The sequence below is a fragment of the Hyperoodon ampullatus genome (genome assembly GCF_949752795.1).
Source record: "Hyperoodon ampullatus genome assembly, chromosome: 8".
Classification (NCBI taxonomy): domain Eukaryota; kingdom Metazoa; phylum Chordata; class Mammalia; order Artiodactyla; family Ziphiidae; genus Hyperoodon; species Hyperoodon ampullatus.
Genome location: NC_136921.1, coordinates 106,993,057 through 107,017,730, shown reverse-complemented (window position 1 = coordinate 107,017,730; position 24,674 = coordinate 106,993,057). Strand labels below are relative to the sequence as shown.

Below are 24,674 nucleotides of genomic sequence, written 5' to 3'. Positions count from 1 at the left end.
CCAAGAACAGACTGAACTGTTCACCTATAGAACAGGTTATTTCGAAGGTCAAATCGTGAACAAGGATGCACAGATGCACAGCCTTAACTTAAAAGGAAAAACCAGCAGTTCACTCAGAAAAAAAACCATCCTTTCTGCCCTGGAGTTTTGAGGATCCTGATCTAATGCTGTGGACTGCTGTGGAAGAGCTGGCAGGGCCCAGGTGAGCTGCCCCACTCAGGCCCTCATGCCCATCAGGTAGGACACCTCACACAGGTTATCTCCTCACCAAGTCAGGTGATCGTCTTAGAGGGTCCTGCATCCATCCACCTGCTCTTTCTGAGAACTCCACGAGGGACAGTGGTCATGAAGAAATAGGTCTAGATTCTGAGTACTGATACTAATAGGGGGAAAAAAGATACTGGGAAGGAGTGTATGACTTAGAAGGAGATAGTGGCAAATATTAAAACCTTATGCTTTTGCTGTAACATCCATCTTCCAAAGTGACATTTTTTATATTTGAAAGACCCGTTTCATAATTAGAGTCAAAATAACAGACTGCTGCAGTCCACAGTTCCAGAGAATAACTTCAGGCCTAGGCCCTACCGGTATAAAGTGATTTCTACCTGTCATGCTTATCATGAGGAAAATACACAGCCGTACAGCACTTAATACGCCCAAGAACTAAAACACAATTACTGAAGAATACAAAACATTCCTTTTCTCTTTTGTGTGTGTGTGTGTGAAAGTATGTGTTGATAGACGTCTTCCGGGATTAATAATTTGCACTAGGTAAAAAGGTATATGTCCATTTTAGAGAAAGGCAAGACTATTAAAATGAAATAGAAAATGTAAATTCAATATTCTATAAAGGATAAATGTTTCTCTTTTGGTCTTGTTTTTCTTGAATACTAGAAATTGTTAAAGTACAAATTCTAGCTGTAAGGAAAACTGAAATGGGGGACGTGTGTCAGACAAGCAGCCCCAACTGACACTGAACTGGTGATCACAGGTACAATATTACCATGTACCATGGCCACCAAATGTTGTAAATTTTTTGTCCTGGGGTGGCACCGGATCACAAACATTAAACAGTCTGTTGAGCCCAGGAAGAATGAAAAGTATCTTAGTAATTAACAGTGAACATCAAGGTTTTGCATTGTGCTGTACACTTAGGCCGTTTATCCAAAAGCAATTTGCAGACTGCTTTAAAGCAGGCTTTGAAGTGACTCGTTTAACAGAAGGAGAGCTAATATTCAGGCTGCTTTTTTGATTAACGTGCTCACCCCCAATCCGAGCACACGCTTAGTTCCCTAAACGTTATCATGATGATATTTTTTTTTTTCCTTCTCTGAAGTGAATCACGCATGGGCTGATCCCTGGTAAAATTCAAAACAGGTTGCAGAGATTCAGTGAGTATGGAGACACTTTGGACGCACTCAGCTTTTAAGCAGCAATGGTCTCTGGCTGAGCTGCGCCACACGCTGGCAACGACCTCGCAGACGGCCTTGCCTGGGGCAAGTGGTCCTAAGCGACAACAGTACAGAGCGAATGGGTGCTTTCTTCCCCTGATATGTGAAAACTGGGAACTGCCAGAATCCGAGCATGCAGAGGGGACAGGAAGGGAGGCTCGGGAAGAGGACGGGAGCGGAGAGGCCCACGGGACAGCGGCGGGGGACAGAGGCAGGTGGCTGGGCCCGGCGGGGCGGGAGGAGCCCCAGGAGCCAGGCCGGCGGGTACTCACCGAGCGGAGGGAAGCCCCGAGCGGGGCTCGTATCGCGGCTGCTCTCACGGCTGGCATCGCGGCTGCACCCCTGACTCATGCTGGGTCGAGGGATACGGCTGCTCCGTGCTAGCGTGCAGCATGAGGGGTTTCAGAGAAGGGGAACAAGTTTAATGAAGACAGAGAAACTCACACATGGTCAGTCACATTCCGTTCACGTAATCGCGACACGGCCCGCGCCTGCCCCTGCTTGGGCCTCACTGACTGGCGGGCCAGCAACAGGAGGGGCTGGGCCACGCTGGACTTGCCCACGGCCTCACAAAGCTGGGCATTTCAGTAGGAAGGTGAGATAACACCTAAAGGTAAGCAGTGGAAAAGCAAGCTCTCCAAAGAGCAAACTGGATCAGAGTACACAAGATCCAAAGTCTTCTGGAAATGATCAGTTTCTATGGTTTCAGCACACTCCTCCCCCAGAGGATGATAAAAGGCCACAGTCATTTTCATATGCACTGGGTCCTTAGAAAGATACTTTAATTTGGATTAAAAACAGAATAAAGGCTCTGGTCACTGAACTCCATGAACTTACCTAATTAAAAGGAAGACGGTTCACTTCCCCCAGCCTGGCCTTCTTTACAAAGAGAAGTCGTGAGGACTGACCCTGCTAGAGAGCCTGCCTGCTGCAAATCAGCGTGCGGATATAAAGAATCGGCACTGCTGACCCCTCATTCACTGGTCTCGACATTAACTCCTGTGTTTTCTATGGAATCCAAAGAGATTCGTCTGTCAGCCCTACCCAAGCACCTCCACTCACCCAGCCTCACACCTGAGTCCACCCCAGGTGGCCTGATAATCCCAGCAGTCATGGTTAAAGATCACCCAACGGCCTGAGAACAGCCAATTACTTTCTCACATCACAGGACACTGAGACGACAGACCCCATGAGCAGCCTAACGGCTAATATAACTCGGCCATAAATCTCATGAAAGACCATGATTTTCTCATTTTTCAACTTACTTTGAGCAAACAGAAATGCAGTACTGGCAAAATACTCAAAAACAACTTTGAAAACTGAAAGCACGTAGCCACCGACATGACAGCTGATGGGAACAACAAATCTTTCCATCTTGAGAGGATCTACTAATTCTGGATTAGACAGAAATGCCTTTCTCAGAAGTTTTGGAAAATATAAACTTGATTCACTGATGTAAAAACCTCCATGTTTACTACCTTGCAATGAGCAAAGCCTATAATTTCAGAGCAAAGGTAGATTAATTATATGGCCAAACCGTAACAAGAATGTCTTACAAACCAGAATCATAAAACTCCCTGAATTAGAAGAACATGGAAGTGAAAAACCAAACCAACTTCCTATTGTGGTCTCTGCTCAGTGCCAGAGGTGAATTAGACCCTAAAGGTACCTAAGTGATATCCAAAGGTTTATCAGGTCTGTGCTGGCGAGCAAGGCAAGGTCAAGCCCAGGAACGCAATCTCAGCTATCAGTCAAAATGGGGCTTCATTTGGAATTCTCTAGGAATTCCTAAACCCTCCTTCATTTTGCTATAGTGACGTGGAAGCACTGAGTTTTCACTCAGAGTAGTAGTGACAATTTAATCAGCAATTCTTGATAACATTCTAAACACCTCCTGCTCCTACAATGAAGGCCAAAGCAACAGGTGCTAAATTAAACTTAAAAAACTAGGGAGTATCTACTGACCCCGTCAATAAATGAAAAGTTGCATAAAACCTACAAAGGAGTTCTTAGGGGGACCACTACCACATCTAATGTAGAAATGCCCTCTCCAGCTCCATGCTAGCTCACTGGTCCAGCCACTCAGCTGCTCTAGATCTCGGCCTCCACTTAGGAAGGTGAAAGAGAGAGAGAGAGAGAGAGAGAGAGAGAGTCCCCACTATGAAAAGCGTACCGTGAGATAAGGTATGTACGTAGGTACGTCTGCGGTCCCTGCTGAAAGGCATACGTGAAAACCTTGTCTTATTCCACTGGCCACTCCAAAACAATCATCAAAAAGCAGTAAGGACAGTCCTGATAGGTCTTCACACATGGGCATGCTTAGTTGACCATTTTCTTATAGCTCTTGCCCGATTACGTCTGAATTTTCACATAGTTCTCACTCCCTTCTTTAAGTTAGCAGATACGTTACAGCAATGGGGAATCCCTGCTCTCTCCCCAGGCTGAGCTTGCTTTGTGAGGACAACGAAGAGAGTGAGAAGGAACAGGTAGATGCGATGTGAAATGACAACAATCATAATTCTTAACGAGGTCTCCCGTCCTCGTGTTTGGCCCAGAGAACGTTCATTCACCCATCTGTCCTGACCGCCTTCTTTAACATATGGCCGGTAGGAACACGGAGAAAAAGAATTCTGTTTACAATTCTGTGCACGGTTTGGCCCCAAACTTCATTAAAGTACACTTAGCGGTGAAATCAACAGTTCAAATGTTGGATAGTTTAAAACACAAGAGGAAGAAGTTCCCCCTTACTTGCAACACCACCTCCAAAGACTAACCTACAAGGAGGATTTAAAGTATACACATCAACGATTTTTACAAAGACTAATTGATTAGGCGTCAAAACTACACCACCACACACCGAATCACCCTGTCTGTGTACTGAGTGCCGAGAGTGAGCGTTCTGTGTGGCAACAGGTTTTGGAGGAGGGAGAGACGGTAAAACACACCTGCCGCGTGAGCTTCCTAAAAGCAGGCAGGCTTCTCAGGGAGTTCTGGAGTCCTGCACGGAACGCTGGGAAGCCTGGAAAACCCTCTGACTGGTTTTCATTCCTTGAGCGACACTCTACCTTTATGGCGTTTTAAGGGAACTCCTGACTTTTGTCTTTCAAGGAAGGATCCTACCAGAATTCCTATCAAAAGCAGAAGTACAAGAAGAACAGTGAAAACTCCCGGAAGTTAAAGAGATGAAACGTCTCTCTAGCCTAGACATTCTCATGTCTTGGTCTTGCACACAGTAGTCTAATCTAACAAAGAGCTAAAAGGAATTACTAATTTTAATTTTTTTCAAAACACATTTAACCAGAAAATCATCTGAGAACACTTTAAATGCATATCCACAGACTGTTAGAGGCAGAAAGTCCAATGTGTTCATAGCCTTTTCAGTAGACAGTTGGGAGAACAAGGGAACCAAAGGCAACTTCCAAAACGTGACTGCTGTAGATGTCAGCTATCCGTGTGACTTCACCCTAAGTCACACGCAGAAGGAAGCAATTTACACACACACTCCTCCATTTGCTCAGTTTATGAAGGAATACGTTTCAGAAAGAAGGGCGTGGCAGGGTTTGGTTTCTTAGTTATCCAACAGGAATTACATCCCGTTTTGCTTAAGAAACCTTAAATGCTAAAGAAAAAGAGCTCTGACATCATCTTTATCACAGGTGAGACAGGAAAATTTAGTTAAGCAATATTATTTCAAACAAAAAAAGGCGTAGTTGAACCAAATACAATTTGCAGATAACTAGAATTATTTCTCGGCAAATTCCAAGCTATGAGGAAAACTATTAACTGGTTTGTGGATTATAGAAAATATTCTTAAAAGATGCTCCTCCTTTTTTTGAAAATATTTATATTTAAAGTTGCTATACAATGAACCAAATGTTTAGACACATAGACATATACCCAGTATATACTAAATGATCAAAGAAATATACACTCCATTACAGAAAAATGCTAACATATCTGACACCCCATAAAGTGGAATCTCTAAGCAGTACTAGAAGGAAAAAAGTGGAAAGATATATTTTACTCATATATATTTTATGTCTGTGTATGTATATTCTCACAATGTGCAAAAATGTATATAAAGTATCTTCTTTAATCAGAATTGTATGTATGACCTCAAAGCTCCATCCACAACTAATCCCCTTAACGAGCATCAAGGAAACAACTTTCTTCAAAATGATGTTTCAAATAACGCTTTGGAAGGTTGACAGGCTCCTATTTAGTTCTTGCTGACGGATATGTTCCACAGGACTTCTTTCAAAGGCTTATTAAACGCTGTCTTTCCAGCTACCCACAATGCAAACTTCATACTTAAGACCATAGACTGCCAGGTCCTAGAGTCATGTTAGATAATCGAGGTTGGATTATTTCCCAATTTCAAGAAGAAGGTAAGAATGGCATGTTTAATAAATTTAAAAAGTAAAATCCCAAAAAAGAAAAGAATTTTTAGCAGTATGAAATGAGTCAGGATCCCCAAGAAACATCCTATAAACTTAACTAATTGTGGGAAAAGGACAGCTGAAACCCCAAGCCTAGGTTTGAAATCAAATGTATTTTCCAAACAAAACCAGATCCAAATACATGTATGTGACAACAACAAATCTGAAATTTATCAGTAGATATTGCAGTCATGATATTTTCTCTGGTTGTAACCACATTACTTGCTATTACTGGATGCAAATAACTGGTCAGCTCAGGGACCATGTTCCGCAATGCCCACAGAAGGTCAGCATCACGCAGCATTTTAACAAAACCACGGCTTGATTACATTTCTCACTTGCGTCGGAAATGTTGGTCAAACCAAATCCTTTCGATTCTACTTCTTAAGTATCTGCCCCCCACCGCCTTCTCGAAGTTCTGGGAGCCTTCAAGGACACTCGTGAGCTGGGCCCTACCAGTCCCTCTGCTCCCACCTCCCACCCACCCTGACAAACATCCTCGGCTATCGTCAGATAAACCACTAGTGGTCCCAGGGCGCACAACGCTCCCTCTCGTCTGACCGCTTCTGCACAGGCTCCTCTCTGCCTCATCTCCCCACCCTGCCTACTGCCACCTTATACACCTCATCGAAACAGGGCCGATTCTGGGAAGGCTCCCCTGGCAGGAAACCTAGGAGGACTGGGGCAGACATTCCTGTTCTACGGTCCCAGAGCACCTGCCAGGGTATCTGTCATACTGTCTTACATTTTCACCTCTGAGACCACAAGCTCTTTGAAGTCAGAAGCTAAATCTATTGCATTTATCTTCTAATCATAAGATCTAACAACATGTGCCTAGCACATCACAGTAAACATTCCAGTATTCAATAAGTTATTGAGGAGATAAATGGATAAATGAGAAAGGTAAGCCAAAAGGACAATAGAATACAGTATTCTGATTTCACATTAGTAGGTTTTTACCCTTAGAAAGCAGGTGAGACTGTAAGAGTGTGAACACAGATTTTTCACAGTAGATCACAAGACTTCTAACTGTTTTACTAAAAAGGTAGCATACAAATTAGATTTTAACAGAGTAAAAGACTGTTAAGCTGCTGAGAGTCATTCATATAAAATCCTACCACAAAGAAACTAAACACTACAACACAAAAATAAACACTATATATACCTAGTTTTTCCTCTTCTTGGTTTTTATGTTTGAACAACATTATGTCAAAAGTAACAACTACACATATTCTGTGATGATAATTTTCACCAATTGGGTTAGAGAAGAGCAAAATCAAAATAAATGTGGACCCTACAAATTGCTTCTGAAAATTTATATAGGTGAATGGCTACTTACTGCTAATCAGTGAAAGACAAGTGAAAAAGCAACAGTGCTCCTGTGCAGGAAATTGTGCGGGAAAGAAGCCTGCCCATTCCCCCAGGTTAATGTTTTGCAAAGTGACTCTAACCCACAGAAGCCCACAATGGTGTAATTCTTTCCCATCCGTGTGAACCCCACATATTTGTTAGTCCTAACTGAAAACGGAACCTGCTATCATCTGTAAAAAGCACAAACTGAAATGTCTTTTTAACACAGGCAAAGTGACATCCTCGGTTCAAAAACAGCTCTTTCCCACAGGAGACAAAGTCATTAGATTATAATCAAAATTATGACCAGGTTGGGAATGGTGTTTCAAGATCTTTGGGAATTCTCACCTAATCCTATGCGGTTTGGACTTGTTTCTCGGCTACATCCCTGACTCCTGGGAATCTTGCTTCGTTTTTCTGAAGAGGGTGTCGCAGGTGGGCCTCTCGAGGAACCCCCAGCAAGGCCACTATAACCACTTCCCAACAATTTCCCTGGGGAACTTGATCGGCTGCCAGCTGAAAATGAAGCGAAACAAAATTGAATAATGGATGTAAATCAAGAAATAAATTACAGTAATTTCAGAAGTCAGTTTAGACATTAGTTTGGATCAAATACCAAGAGAATTTTATATAAAAATAGCTTTCTAGCTGGTAACATCACTAATTTTTCAAAAACTAAGGAGCATAAAGGAACATCAAATTATCATAAAAGAGTATTTATACACAGGAGAACTAAAGATGGAGTTCTACAGAAATGACTGCAAAATTTCTGATTCAAAAGAGCAGGCTCAGGTTGAGTACAAAAAGCCTCTCAGTTGCACAGCACATTTCTACAAATAATCACAAAGGCGTTTATTTATTAACTGGTTTGTTTTTTGTAGGAGTTGGTATGTTAAAAAATGGCTGAAAGAGTAGAAATATAACAGAAATTTCTTAAACACTAATGGAAGACTCCATTAATTTAACAAATGGAAAAGGAGGCAGAAATATGGTAAACAGAAATCACAAGATAAAATGATAAGAATAAGTTCAAACATATCGGTAATCATAATAAATGTGGCTGGATTAAATTCAACTATTAAAAGACAGATTCCTGGATTGGTTTAAAAAAACTGAAATGAAATTCAACTGTATGTTGTTTATAAGAGACAAACAACATACATAAAACAAAACAACAAAACAGAATAAAAAACAGCATTAAAAGAGAAAAAAGGATGTTTCATATTGATTAAAGAATAATTATCCTTCAAGATATAAAAATCATGAAACTTTATGCTCCACGTAACATAGCTTTGAGATAGAAAACACAAAAACGATAAAAATACAGAGAGAGATTGAAAAGGCCATAATTATTAATATACCTCTCAGAAAGACTAATACTAATGAAAGATTAATACAGTACTCAGAAACTGGCAGAGCATGCAGTCAAAACTATACAGATATGTATAAACACACCTCCCACATATACACACAATGTATAGTCCAACAAACAGAATACACATTCTTTTCACATCTCCACACAGGAATAGTAGAAAAACTGACTATGTACTAAGCCTCAAAGGAAATCTCAAAAACCTTTTACAAAGGTAGAAATTATATAAAAAACATTCCCTGATGTGAATGCAATAAAATTAGAAATTAAAATCATAATATGGTAATTTTTATAAATGGCTAAGTGACTACATACCTACATAACCATTTCTTGTAAAACAAAATTCTTTCTTAAAGAAAGCAGTAAAATTTTAAGGATCGTACCAATACACCCAAATGGCAGTCATTAACTTAGATCATCTCCTTAAGCAGAGAAGGCAATAAAATTCGCAAATATCAAGTGTTCGTTATCATGCAGCAGAACAGAATGATCCAGAGGGAAAAACCTTCAAAATAACACTTACCTGGAAATTAAACACACACACACACACACACACACACAACCTTCATCATTCAAATAAATCACTAAGATGACTACTTACGAAAATTAGTACTTTATAATGATTTAACTACAGTTTAAGTGAAATTCATTATAAAATTATCAGTACACGTTCCCATGAAGAACATGTCTCAGTATCTATTAATTTTGCCCATAAAATTTGAACACACAAATAAACTATTAAGCTGTATAAAAGGAGAAAAGAAATCCATTTCAAACTCTAGAATTTGAACATACAGAAAAAACGCAGAAAGATTAACTAAGCTCATAATAAAGAGAGAAATTAATATTGTGCAAGGAACATGGGGTGAGGGAGAATGCAAAAAACAAAAAAAAAGCAAGAAGAGAAATGGCTTACCACCAGCAGGATTAGCAGATCTGGATCCTTGATTATGAGAGCAGACCAAAGGACAGGCAAAAAGTGGATTAAAAGACAATAACACAATACAGAAGGTCAGCATGCAACACAGCACAAATGTCTTTGTTCACAAACATATTAGCAAAAGGGCTGTTTTTCTAGGTCTTGTTCCTCCTGGCCTATTTTCCTACTTATTTTTACTTTATACACATCATACTGTATTAGCATTTATTTCAGATCTGCTCATGAAACACTTATGAACCTACCACGCGCCAGGCACAGTGCCAGGTGGACGAGATGCAGAGAAGATGCCAGGCCCTTTGGGGGCGACTGCCCTCTGGTTCTGAGCAGCCTGGCAGAAGTGACTGCATCTTACCGTCTGTGTATCTCTATCCCTGCACTCGGTGCTCACCACACAGGAGGTGCTCCAGAGCCATCAACCAAGTGGAAGAAACTGCTACTAGGTAGTTTCATCTGAATGTCTTATGCCAAATTCTCCAATATTTAAACATTAATCCTCACATATTTAAGTCCTCAACTATTCAAAAGATGCCAACTGTTAACTGTCCTAAATTTAATATTAACAAAATCTACTTACTCTTAAACCAGAACTATGAATGCTAGTATAGCTACATTCGTAAAATATCTAGATGTGCTCCTATCTACCTATTAAAATAATTTTTAAAAGAATATTTGATTTATATATGTAAGTTTAAGGTCCAGGCTTGATCGTTTGCTGGTGTTGTCTCTTTCCCTTGAGTGGAATTTGGTGAGTAAAATAAAACGGATGAGCTTTTCAAGTGGATCCCCAAGGCAAGGTCCAGTATTTCTATAAGACTGAAAAATTAAAGCTCTATCATCCCCCACTACGGAAGGAACTTTATTTCCACCACCTCTTAAGCAGAGGACCCAGCTAGGGGCAGGGACCCTTGCAGAGGCCAATGCCAATAAACAGCAGACATAAGGAAATGGAAAATACTGTTCAGCCCTCACTCTCCAAGAAAGGAAACAACCCTATACAGCTAAAGGGTTAAAACATTTTTTTATTCAACTCAATTTCAACGTATTGACCTATATTCTGAGTCTCAAACATTTTTGGCCAAGAAAAATTTTTTTTGCGATAAGACCCGACTCATATTTATGAGGTCATGACCAGAGTATTGTATCTATCTGTGACTCCAGGTATCACTAGGGTTCACCAGAATAACCAGGGCCTGGACACTACTCCCCAGGCAGAAGCTTCTGGACTACACCTGCACAACCTATGTTGGGTGGTATGGTGTAGTACACTAAAAGCACGGGCTTCTGCGTCAGACAAACAAGCCTGGGCGCTGTCGTCTCACAGCAGTATGTCTGACCTTGCACTTTCTTTTCAGAAAGGACATAAGCTTCTTTTAACATGAGGACTCCAGTTATCAAAGCGACACGGGGAAAGCATCTAAGTTCAGGAGGAGCTGAGGAAGGCATTCTAAACGCCTACGAGAGAAGCTAACTAAGGTTTGGCGTCAGACTAGCCGCTCTCTACCCAAGCCAGACAGCTCTGGGGCCACGAAGGAGGCCGACCCCGTCAGCTGACGAGCTCCTCCGCCATGGTCGCCTGCCCAGGAGGGCCCTGACCCCCCCGCCCCGCTCCACGTGCACAGACTGGGAAGCCGGGAAGTGAGACGCCAGGCCTGAATCCTGAGAGAGATCAGAACACGCTCATCCCGTCCACGGCTGCTTTCATGACTGATGTTAACAAATCAGGTGACTCAACACATACAGAGAAGCAGCAATGGAAGCGAGAGAGGGCGGCGGAGCGAAGCGAGAGCCCACACTGGCAGGAGGGGAGGAACAGAATGGCGTGTTAGCGCAGCGGGGGATGGGGGAGCAGCTTCGAATGGATTTACTTATAGCCGCTGGGAAGAGACCTCAGCATGAAGTCACCTCCCCCCGGAGCTGCTCTTTGAATGACATCAGGATCCCTCAGCAGCAGCAAAATGGGTCCCAGCCCGGGTACGATTCACTTTGGGAGGCTTGAGGGGAGGGAAACTGCATGTCAATGTTTCCTGCCTAAGGATACAAGGCGTACATCGCCTGGAAAGGGGACACAGGTACACTGGAATACCCTGTCTTGTAAGCATCCAACAAACATCAAGATTAGTCACAGTGTCTTAGAGCCACAGAAATGTGTTTCTCCCTTAAGTCGATGAAAATACTATAAATTTTCAGCTGCAGAACGGCTGTTGGATAAAACTAAGAGAGCAGAGAGCATAAAATATACTTCTTACGCTGGGATTGTGAGACCACTTTGGCGCGGCTGCGGCCCCGACTGTCGGAAGGCGTAGAGGTGACGTTGGTGGCGCTCCCAGAGCTCTGCCGTCGCGTGCGGATCCGACCTGGAGGACACGGCAAAAACAGTGCTTCCGTAATGTTTCCAATACGCGCGACCGACCACTCCTCGGGCAAGGGGTATGGACTGAGCCACCTCCAGGGGAGCTGGTCTCCCACGTGTGGTCCTGACACGCGTCCCTGTGTGCACACACGAATTCTACAGACACGTCAGAAACTCCTCAGAGGGACTCAGGAACCCATCAGGTGCTTTGCTTTCAATTATTTTAGCATGTTCTGTTTTCAGATGGGGAGGTGAGAGTCACTTGAGGGTTTTTTCCACAATTTTTTTTCAGATTAAATTCTCTCTCCTGTTCATTGCTGACATATCTGTCAAATTTCCAAAAGCAGGAAAGAATATGAGCTGTCATCTTCAGAAAACTACTACAGAAAAAAAAAAAGAGTAAATGCAAAATAAAACAAAAAAACCTCCTTAACTCAGCAATCAACAAAAGCTACAGCACCCTGGAGAATAAATGTGTCTTGCTATGTGGCATTAAACTTCTATTTTAAAGCATGTATGCCAGCAAGTTTCTAGGCTGCAAAAAGATGAAGTTTACAGAAAGAATCAATATTAGGAATACCTAGAGAAGTGACCTAAAAATAATGCAATGTCGCAGGCATTTATGAAGAATATTTGCCATTGTTAAGTAAAGCAATGTGTTAACTCCAATTATTAAAGCATGAAACCATAAAAAATGGATTCATAAATACAAAATCACTGGTGGTAAGACTAGAATGATAAGGAATTAAACTTTTTAAAATACAGGGCTTCTTTGTTTTCAAAGGGGCACAAATGCCCCGACTTCCATAATTCAATCGGAAGAGTAATCTGATAGGGAAAACACAAAACAATTTGAACTCCCACTGGCTTCTTACACTGTTCAAAAGCACATCTACCTCATCAACTGAGAAAGCTTGCAGAAAGGCAATACGGAGAAACAAATCCTAAGGCTTGAAAAGGTTCAAGAAAGGAAGGTAAAGAGCAATAAAAGAAAGCACTGCACTTAATTTAAAAAAAAAAAAGGAAGAAAGAAAACTAGAACGAATCAATGACTTTTATTAGCAGTTGAATGAAACACCTACAAGTTCTAGAATCCAGACTAAAATTAGGAGCTATATCATACAGGATACTATGAGCTATATATGTGTGCACTCAAAATCCTCACACCAACATATAAGTAATTATTCCCATTTTACACATGAGGAAACAGAGAAGCAAGGGGGTTACTTAATTTGTTCAAGGTCCCACCACGGGTTCAGATGCCTGTACCTGGCTGGCTGCCTGGCTGGCTGCCTGGCGGGCTGACGTGTGAGCTAGGGCATTTTACTCTGCTAAGGAAGTCACCAAGAAAACTGAACGTGGAAAAACAACTGAGTCTAATTTCTCAGGATTTTTTTTTTTTTTGCAGTACGCTGGCCTCTCACTGCTGTGGCCTCTCCCGTTGCGGAGCACAGGCTCCGGACGCGCAGGCTCAGTGGCCATGGCTCACGGGCCCAGCTGCTCCGCGGCGTGTGGGATCTTCCCGGACCGGGGCACGAACCCGTGTCCCCTGCATCGGCAGGCGGACTCTCAACCACTGCGCCACCAGGGAAGCCCAAGATTGATAAATTTGACTAATTTTTTTTTTTTTTAAATCTCAGGATGGCAGGAAGAAAACTATGAGCAAATTCGAGAAAATGACAAATGGGGGGAAAATTATTTGCAACTCATGTCATAAGGTGCTAATTTCCTTTATCACATAAAAGATTCCTAGGTATCAATAATAAGTTCAACAGCAAGTGTGCTGGTAAATGTTTAGCAATTTGAGGGGAACTGGGGTGGGGGGGGTTGGGGGAGTGTCCTGCTGACTTGCGGTGCTTTGCAATATTCCCTGGTGTAAATATTCCCACCGTGGCCTATTTGAGGCCATTGATATAATGTAAACCAGCTTGTAAAATTCCTGAAAATCTAACAACTGGAATCTGATGAACTGGTTCAAGCCAGCTTCAACACACCACTGTCACATCCCAATAAAGAATGGTCAAAGGCTAGGAATAGATATTTAACCGAAATAGAAATGGTCCCTAAATGTATGAAACAGTGTTCAGCCCCCCAGTAAGAAAAAAATATTAAAATGACATTAAGAATGCTATTGGGCTTCCCTGGTGGCGCAGTGGTTGAGAGTCCTCCTGCCGATGCAGGGGACATGGGTTTGTGCCCCGGTCTGGGAAGATCCCACATGCCGCGGAGCGGCTGGGCCCGTGAGCCATGGCTGCTGGGCCTGTGCGTCCGGAGCCTGTGCTCCGCAACTGGAGAGGCCACAACAGTGAGAGGCCCGCGTACCGCAAAAAAAAAAAAAAAAAAAAAGAATGCTATTTATCACCGACAAGACTGGCAAAAATCTTAAAAATTTGCTAACATTCTGGCATGTAGGCAAACAGGCACTCTCATTCATTCTTTGTGGGAGTTAAAATTAATACAGTCCCTATAGAGGGCTATTTGGCAATATCTATCACAATTACAAATGCATGCACTTTTTAATCCCAACAATTCCACTTTGGGTCATTTATCCTCCCAATATTCTTGTGTCCATGCAAAATGATGTATATAAAACGTAATTCATGGCAGCACTGTTTGTAACAGCAAAACTCTGAAAACAATCCAAATGTCTATCAATATGGGTTTGGTTGGTTCAAGTTAATCCACATAGGGGAATGTACAGCAGTATTAATGAGCGAAGAGGTTCTGCAACCTAACATGGAAGAATCTTAAGCTATAATTAAGTGAAAATAATGAAGATGCAGAATAGTGTATGTAAATATGCTACCTTTTATGTTTTAAAAAAGGGAAAAGTATGATTTTTGTATTATTTCTTTTTTTGTTTTTTTCCTGCTGTGCCACACGGCTTATGGAATCTTAGTTCCCCGACCAGGGATTGAACCCAGGCCCCTGGCAGTGAAAGCGTGGAGTCCTAACCACTGGACCACCAGGGAATTCCCTATATTACTTCTTTATGCAAAGAAACTATGGATAAAAATGAAACTCAAAGCAGTAACATACTGGGGTTGAAGGAAAGAGGTGATAACTAGATAAATGAAAGACAAAGATGAGGGGAAACTGCATACCTCTTTGTATTTTCTGAGTTTGGAACTATGTTAATGTATTAGTTACTCAAAATTTGTATTTTTATATACCACCCACTATAAATATTAATTTGCAAATACTTTTTTGTATATCTTGAGGCTGTTTTTATTAGATCCATAAAAATTTAGGTCTATTGCATCTTAGTGATTTATTGACTCTTATTATATATAAGTCCTCTTTTTACCTTTTTTGGGTCTGTTATTAATAAACCTTCAACAACTTTCTTTTACTATGAATTGATCGTCCTTTGTCTTTTACTCTATCTGTAGTCTTAAAGGCTTAATCTCTTTAAGTATCATATTGCCAAATCTTTTTCAAAAGTTTAAGTCTAATAATCTTTCTATTTTAACTGTAAAGTTCAGTTCATTTGAGCTTGTTCTTACCACTTATAGGCATGCTTTTTATTTGCCTTGATTCCTCATTTTCCTTTTACCTTCCTTTGTTTCCTCCTTTTGTCTTTTTTTTCAAGATACTCTTTGCTATCTCTAAGGTAACAGTCTTACAGATTAAAATATTATTATTAAAAGCACAACTTCTAGACCCCTTTCTTAAACTTTTTATTCTGAGATAATTGTAGACTCAGATTTGACTGTAAGATATAATACACAGAGATCCCGTGTGCTCTTTACCCAGTTTCGCTCAATGGTAACTTCTTACAAAACTATTGCAGAAAGTCAGAAACAGGACATGGACATTGATATGCTCCATCGATCTGATTCCAGGGTCCCCAGTTGTATTTAAACTCTGGCTTTCCTTTGTGGGTAGTCTCTTCTTCCCTCTGGCTATTTCTAATATATGTATTTTTTTAATCTTTGGTGTTCTGCAGTTTCGCTATGATGTGTTTCACTGTGGATTTTTCTTTTTGTCTTGGTTGGGATGTACCGGGTTTTTTGCATCTGTGGTTCAGCGCCCTTCAACAATCGTGAAGATTCCCAACCACTACCTCTTCGAATACTGTCTCCGCCCCAGTCTCTCTTCTTAAAACTCAATTAGATAGGTTGAATTTCTTCACTACTTCCCGTGGGACGTGACACCCCATCCTGTTTTCTAACTCCGTCCCTTCTGCACATAACTCTGGACGATGTTTTCTTACCTTGAATTCGTGAGTTCACTCTTCAGTTTCATTGGTTCTGCAGCTCAATTTACCCACTGAGTTTTAAATTTTAATAACTTATGAAATTTCCATTTCTAGAAGACCCATTTGTTCTTTTTCAAAGCCTGCTTGGTCATTCTTTATAGTTCCTTACTTCCCTGCTTGTCTTTCTGAATTCTTCTTTTTATTTCTTTAAACATTAAGACAACAAAATGGTTTCTTTTCTTGGAACTTCATGGGAATTCTTTAAGACCTAGGTTGAAGGTGATTTCTTCCAATGAGGACCTATGTTTGCTTCTGCTAGCGTCCTGTGGATACAACCAATCCACAGCCACTTTAACAGGATTTATATGCTTGGGTTTCTCAGACCACAAAGGTAGCATGAATTCTGACCAAAAAGCTGCATGAAGGCCCAATTTATCGCTGCAACTTCTCAGGGAAGATTACTTTCCCTGCTCCACCCAGTACGTAAGATTAAAATGGGCAGACTCCCTCTCATCCTCTTCTCTTCAGTAGAGTCAACCTCTTGTTCACCAGTGAGGATGCAGTGACTTCCTGTCACTCCACGTCCTGAGCAAATGCCCCAGGTCTCCAGGATTCAGCCAAAAGCCTCAGGATGCAAACCAGCTCTGGCCCTCACCTCCTAGGGTTTCTGCTTTTGCTTAAGTCTGCAGATGAGTGGCTTTACTACGTTTATTCCAGATGGGTGATCTGTTCTTAACTGGGAGGATCACTCAGACTACTAAATTCTACATGCTGCTAAAAATACAAGTTTCTTATTTCTTTTAAATATTTAAATATGGCAATTTCATATGACATAAAAGACCCTCAAGTCCTGAGGGATTAATTATGTTTTTATTCTTTTTCTCGGCTGTTTCTCACTCACCATGGATGTAATTTTGGACTATGAGCTCATATTTGCCATAGTTTAATCTGTGGGGACCTTGAGAAACCAGATTTGATAGTGGCTTCCTCTGTAGAAGTTCAATGTTTGTTCCCGTGGAGGCTGGAAACGCAGACCAGTTATTCATCAGTTTGGGGTTTCCCAGATACCACAGATAACAAAAACTGAAAGCACAACTTGTGTGAGAAGAGAGTTTAGTTACAAATTAGGGGAGGCTGGTTTTCCTTTGTCTGGGACAAAGTCAAGAGAGAGATCATGTCAATTTGATATCTTCAAGGGTTTTTCTCCCCAAGCCCACCTTTTCATGGATATACAGCACTTTTACAATGCTGGCTGAGTGCCAACTCTTAACTCTCACCTAGGGACTTAACATGAGTAACCTCAGAGCACCCTTAAAATCTGTTTCTGGAAGTTTAAAGGGCCTCTGTTGTACTGTACTCAGATGTATATTTCCTTTATTGGAAGGGGTTTGATTTGTTTTAGTCATCCTATTAATTTGGCAATATTACTACAAGTGCCTGTATATGTTTTAACAACATGATATAAAATACTCTGTGGTCTTTAGGAAAAAGAAAGCCTGCTCAGTAAATGCAACAAACAGTAAAAATATACTTCAGTTCTACCTTATGATCTGTTAATGAAATATTCATTCATACCGTGTTTTGACAGGGACAGAAAGAAGATGTGAAAAAAGAAAAAAAGCCAGCGTAAGTAAAAGACATGGAAATGGGGTATTAGGGAATGCTACAGCAGAAAAAAAATTCTGGAGGAAGAGACAAGAGGCGCATCAACAAACACACACACCCAGAGAAAAGCAGGCCCAGAGGACAACAAAGACCTGTAAGAGCAGTGCAGCCCTTGACTTTTGTGGAATAAAGACAGAGCATCCGTATCTCGTGACCTGTTAATAATAGCCAGTCACACTGCCGTTCTTCTAGAAAAGCCCTCAGGACGGGAAACTAAACCTGTGAACTGGTTTAACCTGGAAGCATGGTTTTCCCGTGTCCAGTTTAGCCTAAGACAGTTATACATCATTCGACAGCCTCTCCCCACTCGGGTCTTTGTCTCCATTTTGAGGCGTGAGAATGAGAAGGTCTCCAGGTAAATCTCACTCTCCAGTTGGGACGTTTGGGTCCAGGAACCTGCTTTTACACCCACTGTCTGGGGCACAAAAAGCCCAACCTCTCTAGTCGCACATGGCATTTTTGAAAGAAACAAAATTTGGAAAGTTGATCACCTGTAAATTTCGCTACCTACAAGTACCGCCTGCCGCTCCATAACTTTACTCATATTTTTTAAAGATAAAAGTAAAAGAAGTTTAAAATTTTAATTTCTTTATACATACATATTTTTGCATTGTGTAAAAAGGCCAACTTCTTAAAATTCAGAGTTCTTCGACAGACATACAGCAATACCAAATGTTTTATTTCCCAGTCAAAGACAACTAAATCTAAGTTCCTTTTCCAGAAGAGCAGACAAGGCTACATAGTTTTTATTGTGTAACCTTAATTAAAATCACCAGTAGTTAAGCATGGCCTTTGACTACACTCAGTAACATGTGATTACCTATGCTCTGAACCCATCACTAAGTTGTTGGTACCAACAGGTCACTGAAGTATTTTAACTCTTCATTTAAAATTATTTATTTTGGGGAAAAAAACACGAATAATAAACCCAGCAGCTAAATTTAAAAGAATAAAAAAAAAAGCATGAGATGAGAAGATGCGAGTCATTCGTTTCCACACAACTGGAGTATCTGCAGCCACCCCTGATACTCGCAGAGACTGGTTCCAGGGCCAGCCGGGGATGCTCGAGTCCACAGATGCTCGAGTCCCACAGCTGCCCTGCACAGACTGTGCAGTTCTGTAAGTTTACTGAAAAGAGTCCGCCTGTAGTGGGCCCACACGCTTCAAACCCGTGTTGTTCAAGGGTCCAGGGTAATCATAATAAACTCTCTCATGAGCAGCATACCAGACACTATCAATGCTTCCTTTTCCAAATCCCCCAAATCACTGGACATAATAACACACTGAAAGATAACCTGGAAGTAAACTTTCATCCAAAAGTTGAGCTTTGGGTTCTTCACAAAAAATATTTTTCTGATTAGTCATCAACATTAAAGTGGCTACTTGGTGTGTGAGATAGGTAACTCCCAAAGACTATTTATTTTTCTCAATTATGATAACAAGGGAGTTGCCAGGTTTCAAATGTATTGCCTGAATTCTGAATTTAGAGCATCCAACCACTGATTCAAAGTCATACCTTTGCCTCTTGATGCAAGTGCCTAGTGCTTGCCTCAGGAGCTAGATAGGAAAATATTCAACAGACTTTATTAACAAATCTTCAAAAGGCCCATAACGATCCCTAAAATTCAGACAGGACACTCATGACAAGATGCTAAGAGATACTCGCTGCATGTGTAGCTTTCCTAAGCAGCCCTGCTAAGTTTCAGAGCTGAAACAAACAGAAGTGACGGCCTAGAGGGGCTCCAGTTCACAGGCCTCCCGGGGCCTCTGGATTCTGTCTCGTCATCACACAAGGCTGGAGGCTCTGAGCGGCCAGTTCTGTGATGGCCTGGACGGCCCTGGGACTGAGGCCAAGGCGCACGGGGCTGCCCCGATAAGGTTCTCTTCTGGCTGATTCTGAACTCTATATGATTAAGGGCCCACAGATCAACCTCCACTTTCCTACAAGAAGGAGAACCAGAAAGAGACTTCTCATCCTCAGCCTCTTGCACGATAACCAAGTAAGCAAACTTCTGGTCTCGCTCTGGACAGGTAAAAGAAAACTCACAGAAAGAAGAAGAAAAAAAAAGTTCAAAATCCCCACTGCTGCATGGAATAACAGGCTGATTTTGATTCTGTTATATAGGTATACGAAATCAAGCAGGGCATCCTGCAAAAAATGTATAACTTCCCACATCACTTCTTCACTTTTCATCTGATGAGACGAAATACATTATTGTATTCCGCCCTCCACTCCCCATCTATCTATGCTGAGGAAATACTTAGGATGGTTTCTTGGGGAAGGAGAAATATAAAATGACTCATATATCAACGAAAAAAATGAAGAAAATCACACCTAGCCTCAGTCTCCTATCACAAATGATGCCCTCGTCATGACAGAGGCCTTTTGTCCATTTTTCATTTTGGAAACTTTTCATTTCAAACACTGATCCGACCCCAAGAACCACCGGCGGGGCTTGGTGGAAGTTCAGAGTCCCTGCTCCTTGCACAGCATGTTCAGGGGGCAGGGCCTAGGACTCTGCCCCTGAAGCAAGCACCCAGGTGATTTTTACGATGAGATGAGTTTGAAGAACACTGATCTTTTTTTTAACACAGAAAAGAACACTGATCTTGAGACTGTGCTCGTCTTTTTTAAAAGTTCCGTTCCGATTTTTCCTTCGCGAGTCCCTCAGGAAGCAGTGCACATCTCGAGATAAAACCCAGTCTACTCTGCCGGCTGGCCTTTTAGAGCGGCTAAATAATACAGGAAAGTTATCTAGCAGTTCCTAATTGTGAAATCATCCTGAGGGTTCGTGGGTCTAAGCCATTCCCTTAAGCAGACGAGGTTAACTCTAAATTTCAATTATCTGAAACATCGTGCTTACTATCTAGAGACTTTGCAAGGTCGATCTTGTCTAGCATGTTCTAATCAAAGACCTGTACCAATGAGAACAGCTCCATCTAAAATTCAAAAGAATGAAACATCAGAAAGAGCCTCTTGAGAATGAGACGAAAAAAAAACACGGTGGACGTGGGTTCGTGTATTTCTTCCACCAGCTATATCCCTGTGTGTCACACAGGACAAGGCTGCTGAGTGGATGAACCAAGGTGTATGAATGAACGGGGTATGTGTCAGTGAGACAAACAGAAATGGTATCACACAATTCAGCAGTTTTAGGGGAGAGGAAAAAATTTTTTTAATGTCTACAAATTACCTGCTGGAAAACCTTCACCAGCCTTGAACCTGAATTGACGATTGACACTTAAAATTTATGTTTAAAAGAGGAAAGGCAAATCCTGAGAGGCCCACAAAAGCACAAAGTGGAGGAGGACGAAACGGAAGCTGAGGTGGTGCTTCAGGGGTGACAGAAGCTGGGACCCACGAGGTCACGTGACCCCCCTCCCAGTGTGGGCTCAGAGCGACGCCACGCACAGCATACTCAGGGCCCAAATCCACAAGCACAACGACCACACAAGAAGGAGAGGAGAGCTCAGGTTGGGGGAGGGCAAAACCCAGTGGAAACAGGATGAAGAAGAGTGGAGGGATGCGCGTGCAACGTGTCATGCAGGGACCCCGGGGAGGGCGGGGGGCGGGGCGGACAGTGGACCAGTGAGAGGGAGACACAGCTCGGCCACAGAGACAAACTGCTTACCCTCCGCTTTGGTGGCAGTGCCATCTTTAAGCAAATTAAAAAACAAGGGAAGGGACAACAGGGAACAGTTAGTCGCATCAAAAAAATCAAAAAGCAGAATGTTATTACTGGCTACTAAAGAAGCAAAAGTACAGTTTAAAATAAAATTAAAAGGGAAACAAGTTCAACAGCAAAGCAGAGTCGGAAGCAAGTAAGTGGTGCACCTTCTACCGAAATCAGCTTAGGACAATGTGCTTCTGCCCGCAGGAGACAAAACACGAAAGGGCAGCCCAGGGTCGCGCCTCAGCTGACAGACTGACTGTGTTTCTGATGTGGCCCAACCTCATCCTCTGAAGAGTCCCCTGTTTTTTGGAACAAAGCACCAGCAGATAAGGGGGGGCGGGGAACTAAGGGACACCCAAAGGACAGAGGCAGTCAGTGAGCAGCGCCGAGAAGCTGGCTGCAGCAAGGCCTGTCCCAGCCACACGGCAAGCAGCAAGGCCGTCCAGCTCGGTACCTGAGTCAGGGCCGAGGGGCTCCGTGTCTCCCCTCACGCGTCTGGACTCTAGGAATTTGGAAAAGGATCATGAGCTTTAACGCTACATCACAGACGTAACGTGTCAGCCTCGGTAGGACCTGTAACTGCTCCTCTGAAGGGTTATGTTATATCTGGGGGGCTGATTTCTTTGGTTTTTGCTGACTTGGGCATCAGGAAAGCAGAGGGCAAGCTCTCAGGAAATGCTGGGAGAATGGGGAATACTCCAGTCTTGTCATCCGAAGAGGTAACACTGGGCTGAAAATTTATCATCAGCGCTTCTAAAGGTCAGTTCTGTGTCATCAGACCAGAAGACCCGAGTGCCTTGACTAGCGCCAAGCGGAGTCCACGGGGTCCATATTAAAATAGCTCAACTATGTTTTCAAGCAATGAAACAAACACTAACTACAGATTCTCAAGGTGGATCAAACGGAACTAAAATGAACAGAAAGCCTTCCCACCTGACTTCTCTCTTGGTAAGCACATACCAACATGGGATCCTAAACACGCCTACGTGATCTTGTAAGGGTTAAATAAACAAGAGAAAAGGAGAGCCCTTGCCGGGCATCTTCCCAATCTCAACGAGGCATTTCTGTAGAGAAGACAAGACCGACTTAACAATGTCCCACAACATACACCTCACCTTTTAAGCTAAGAATGTTCCCATCACAACCCCAGTTTCCTTCGCCGTATAGGATAATGGTTGACACAGGACTTTTATATAATGTCATCTGTCCCTACCCCGTGTCTGAATTAGGTGGCTATGATGACAGCTCATTTATGGGTAGAGGAAACACGGCCTGGTCAAGGTCACCGAGCGACTCAAGGTTGGGCCTGGTAACCTCCTCTCGGTGTTCTCTCGCTCTGCTGCCATGCTTTCTGAATATCAGCTGTAGGACTGACTTTGGAATTAGTCTGTAAACCGCACAAGTAATAAGTCTCGATGTTTCATGAAGTTTGGATTGTATTCGTTTCCTTAAGATCCAACATAAAATGGATCCAGTGAGGTCTCCAGGCTTTGGCTTTGAACAACTCTACTTTCACAAAAACAAACTCAAACTATCAGCCTTACCCCCAGTAGATGTGCTGCGTCTGCTGAAAAACGGACCTAGCATTCTGTCAGATATTCTTTTGGAAATAATCTTTGTACTCTTCCGGGCTTTCATCGGAGTAGGTACCCGCTCCTCCCAAGGTGACACAGGGAAGGACGACTCCCTTCTGCACAACAGGCGACGCTGGTTGCTGAGCCCCTCCCACTCCTCCAGAGCGCACCCCCGCCCCCCCCCGCCTTTAGGCTCTCCACCTAGGTGAGGAGGCGAGGAAACCCAGCCCTGGCCACACAGGAGGAGGCTGGGCAGCCGGGAAGGGGAACGCGGTGCTGAGGGATGCGTCCCCGACTGGGGTGACGCCCCAGAAGCGGGGACACCCACCAAAGGGTGGCTGCAAACCAGCGGCCAGCACGGAGGTCAGCGCGCAGGTCAGCGCCCAGACGCACGTACTCTGAAAGGTCAGCCCTGCAACCGCCTCAACTCCGGTTCCTGGTAATTTGCTACACGGATGGATTGGAGCAGAGGTTAAGGGTCATCTCGAACGGCAGACTCGGGGGCCGGGTCGCGGGGCTGGTTACCTAAGGAGGCGTACGAGCCCGGAGGCAAGGCCGCTGCGGAGCTGAAGGGCGCTGCACCGGGAGCTGAGGGGACCTTGGATTTGGCGCTGGCGGCTGCGTTCACGTCTATGTCGCTTCGAGAGCGCTGCAGGGACCCCGTGGTGGACGCGGATTTGCTGCTGACTGTGGAAGCTGCAGGGGGAGGAGGGAACCTTAGCAATGACGGTAAGGGCCACGCGAGAATGTAAGACGTGCATCGCTGACACGTGCCCTGCTTCTCCTGAGAACAGGCGTCAAGCTCTGACAAAGGCTGGAGCACACAGCGCCGGCCGACGGTGTCCCCCACTCGCTGGACACAGCTCAGCCGATGCCGCAGGAAGTGACAAGTGGCTGCAGCTCCGCACGCCCCCATCATCAGAGACCATAAACCCCACAGAAATGGACCACGTTTCCGGTTCGCGTGAGCAGCGAAGTAATGAAAATTCGATCATGTCTAGCCAGGGTGGCAGGAAGGCGCACCCCGAGCTGGACTCTCCCCTTCTCGGGAACGGCCCCTCCTGTCCTCCCACAGCCGCCCACTGCCTGCTGCTCGGAGCATCCGGAGTGGCCCCCGCTCCCCCGGCAAGTGCGCAGAGCACAGGGGTGAGCCCCCCGCGGTAACTCTGTGGGTGAAGACAGGTCTGCCGGCCCGGTGGGAGCGCAGGGCACGGCGGGCCCTCCGCAGACCCTCCCAGCCGCTGCCCAGCCCGCCCCAGGCTCAGGGCCTCCTCCGCGGCGCCCGCCTTACCTCTGGAGGTGGCACTGCCAGTAGGGCTTCTCTTGGCGGAGAGCGGCCGACTGGAAATAAAGGGACACGTCTGTCCATTATCAAAGGTGCACTGTATCTGCATTGATACAAGTACAATCTACAGCGGGAGAATATGATAATACAGAACTGCTTCAGGCTTCCCAGAATTCTACAGGTACCCTGGACCACAGCCTTATAAACCCCCGATTTCGGAAAAGCTTTAGCATTATATTTTGCACTACCTTTCAAACACGCAGAGGGAAGTCTTAAACAGCAACAGGGACCCGAGGTACCGAGAGAAGACGGCAGCACGTCAGTCCCAGGGTTTGAAAGCGCTCCCTTTCCAGAGTTGTCTCCAAGTTAACGC

The 24,674-nt window shown here is 43.5% G+C and overlaps 1 protein-coding gene across 21 annotated transcripts in view; it reads right to left on the bottom strand.

Annotated features, from left to right (window-relative positions):
• The window catches only part of CLASP1 (cytoplasmic linker associated protein 1), a gene marked incomplete at both ends in the record, with an annotated part of 231,564 nt that overhangs the window by 75,309 nt on the left and 131,581 nt on the right, over positions 1–24,674 (bottom strand). For 7 of the 21 annotated variants that reach the window (XM_079710801.1, XM_079710808.1, XM_079710812.1 and 4 more), the window contains 6 exons: positions 1,724–1,831; positions 7,589–7,756; positions 9,529–9,548; positions 11,792–11,906; positions 23,542–23,712; positions 24,308–24,357. In XM_079710801.1, the coding sequence (XP_079566927.1) occupies positions 1,724–1,831; positions 7,589–7,756; positions 9,529–9,548; positions 11,792–11,906; positions 23,542–23,712; positions 24,308–24,357 (632 nt within the window). Of the gene's footprint in view, positions 1–1,723; positions 1,832–7,588; positions 7,757–9,528; positions 9,549–11,791; positions 11,907–21,400; positions 21,425–21,896; positions 21,945–23,541; positions 23,713–24,307; positions 24,358–24,674 lie in introns of all 21 variants that reach the window. The other 14 variants (XM_079710805.1, XM_079710806.1, XM_079710807.1 and 11 more) reach the window with 6 other exon arrangements.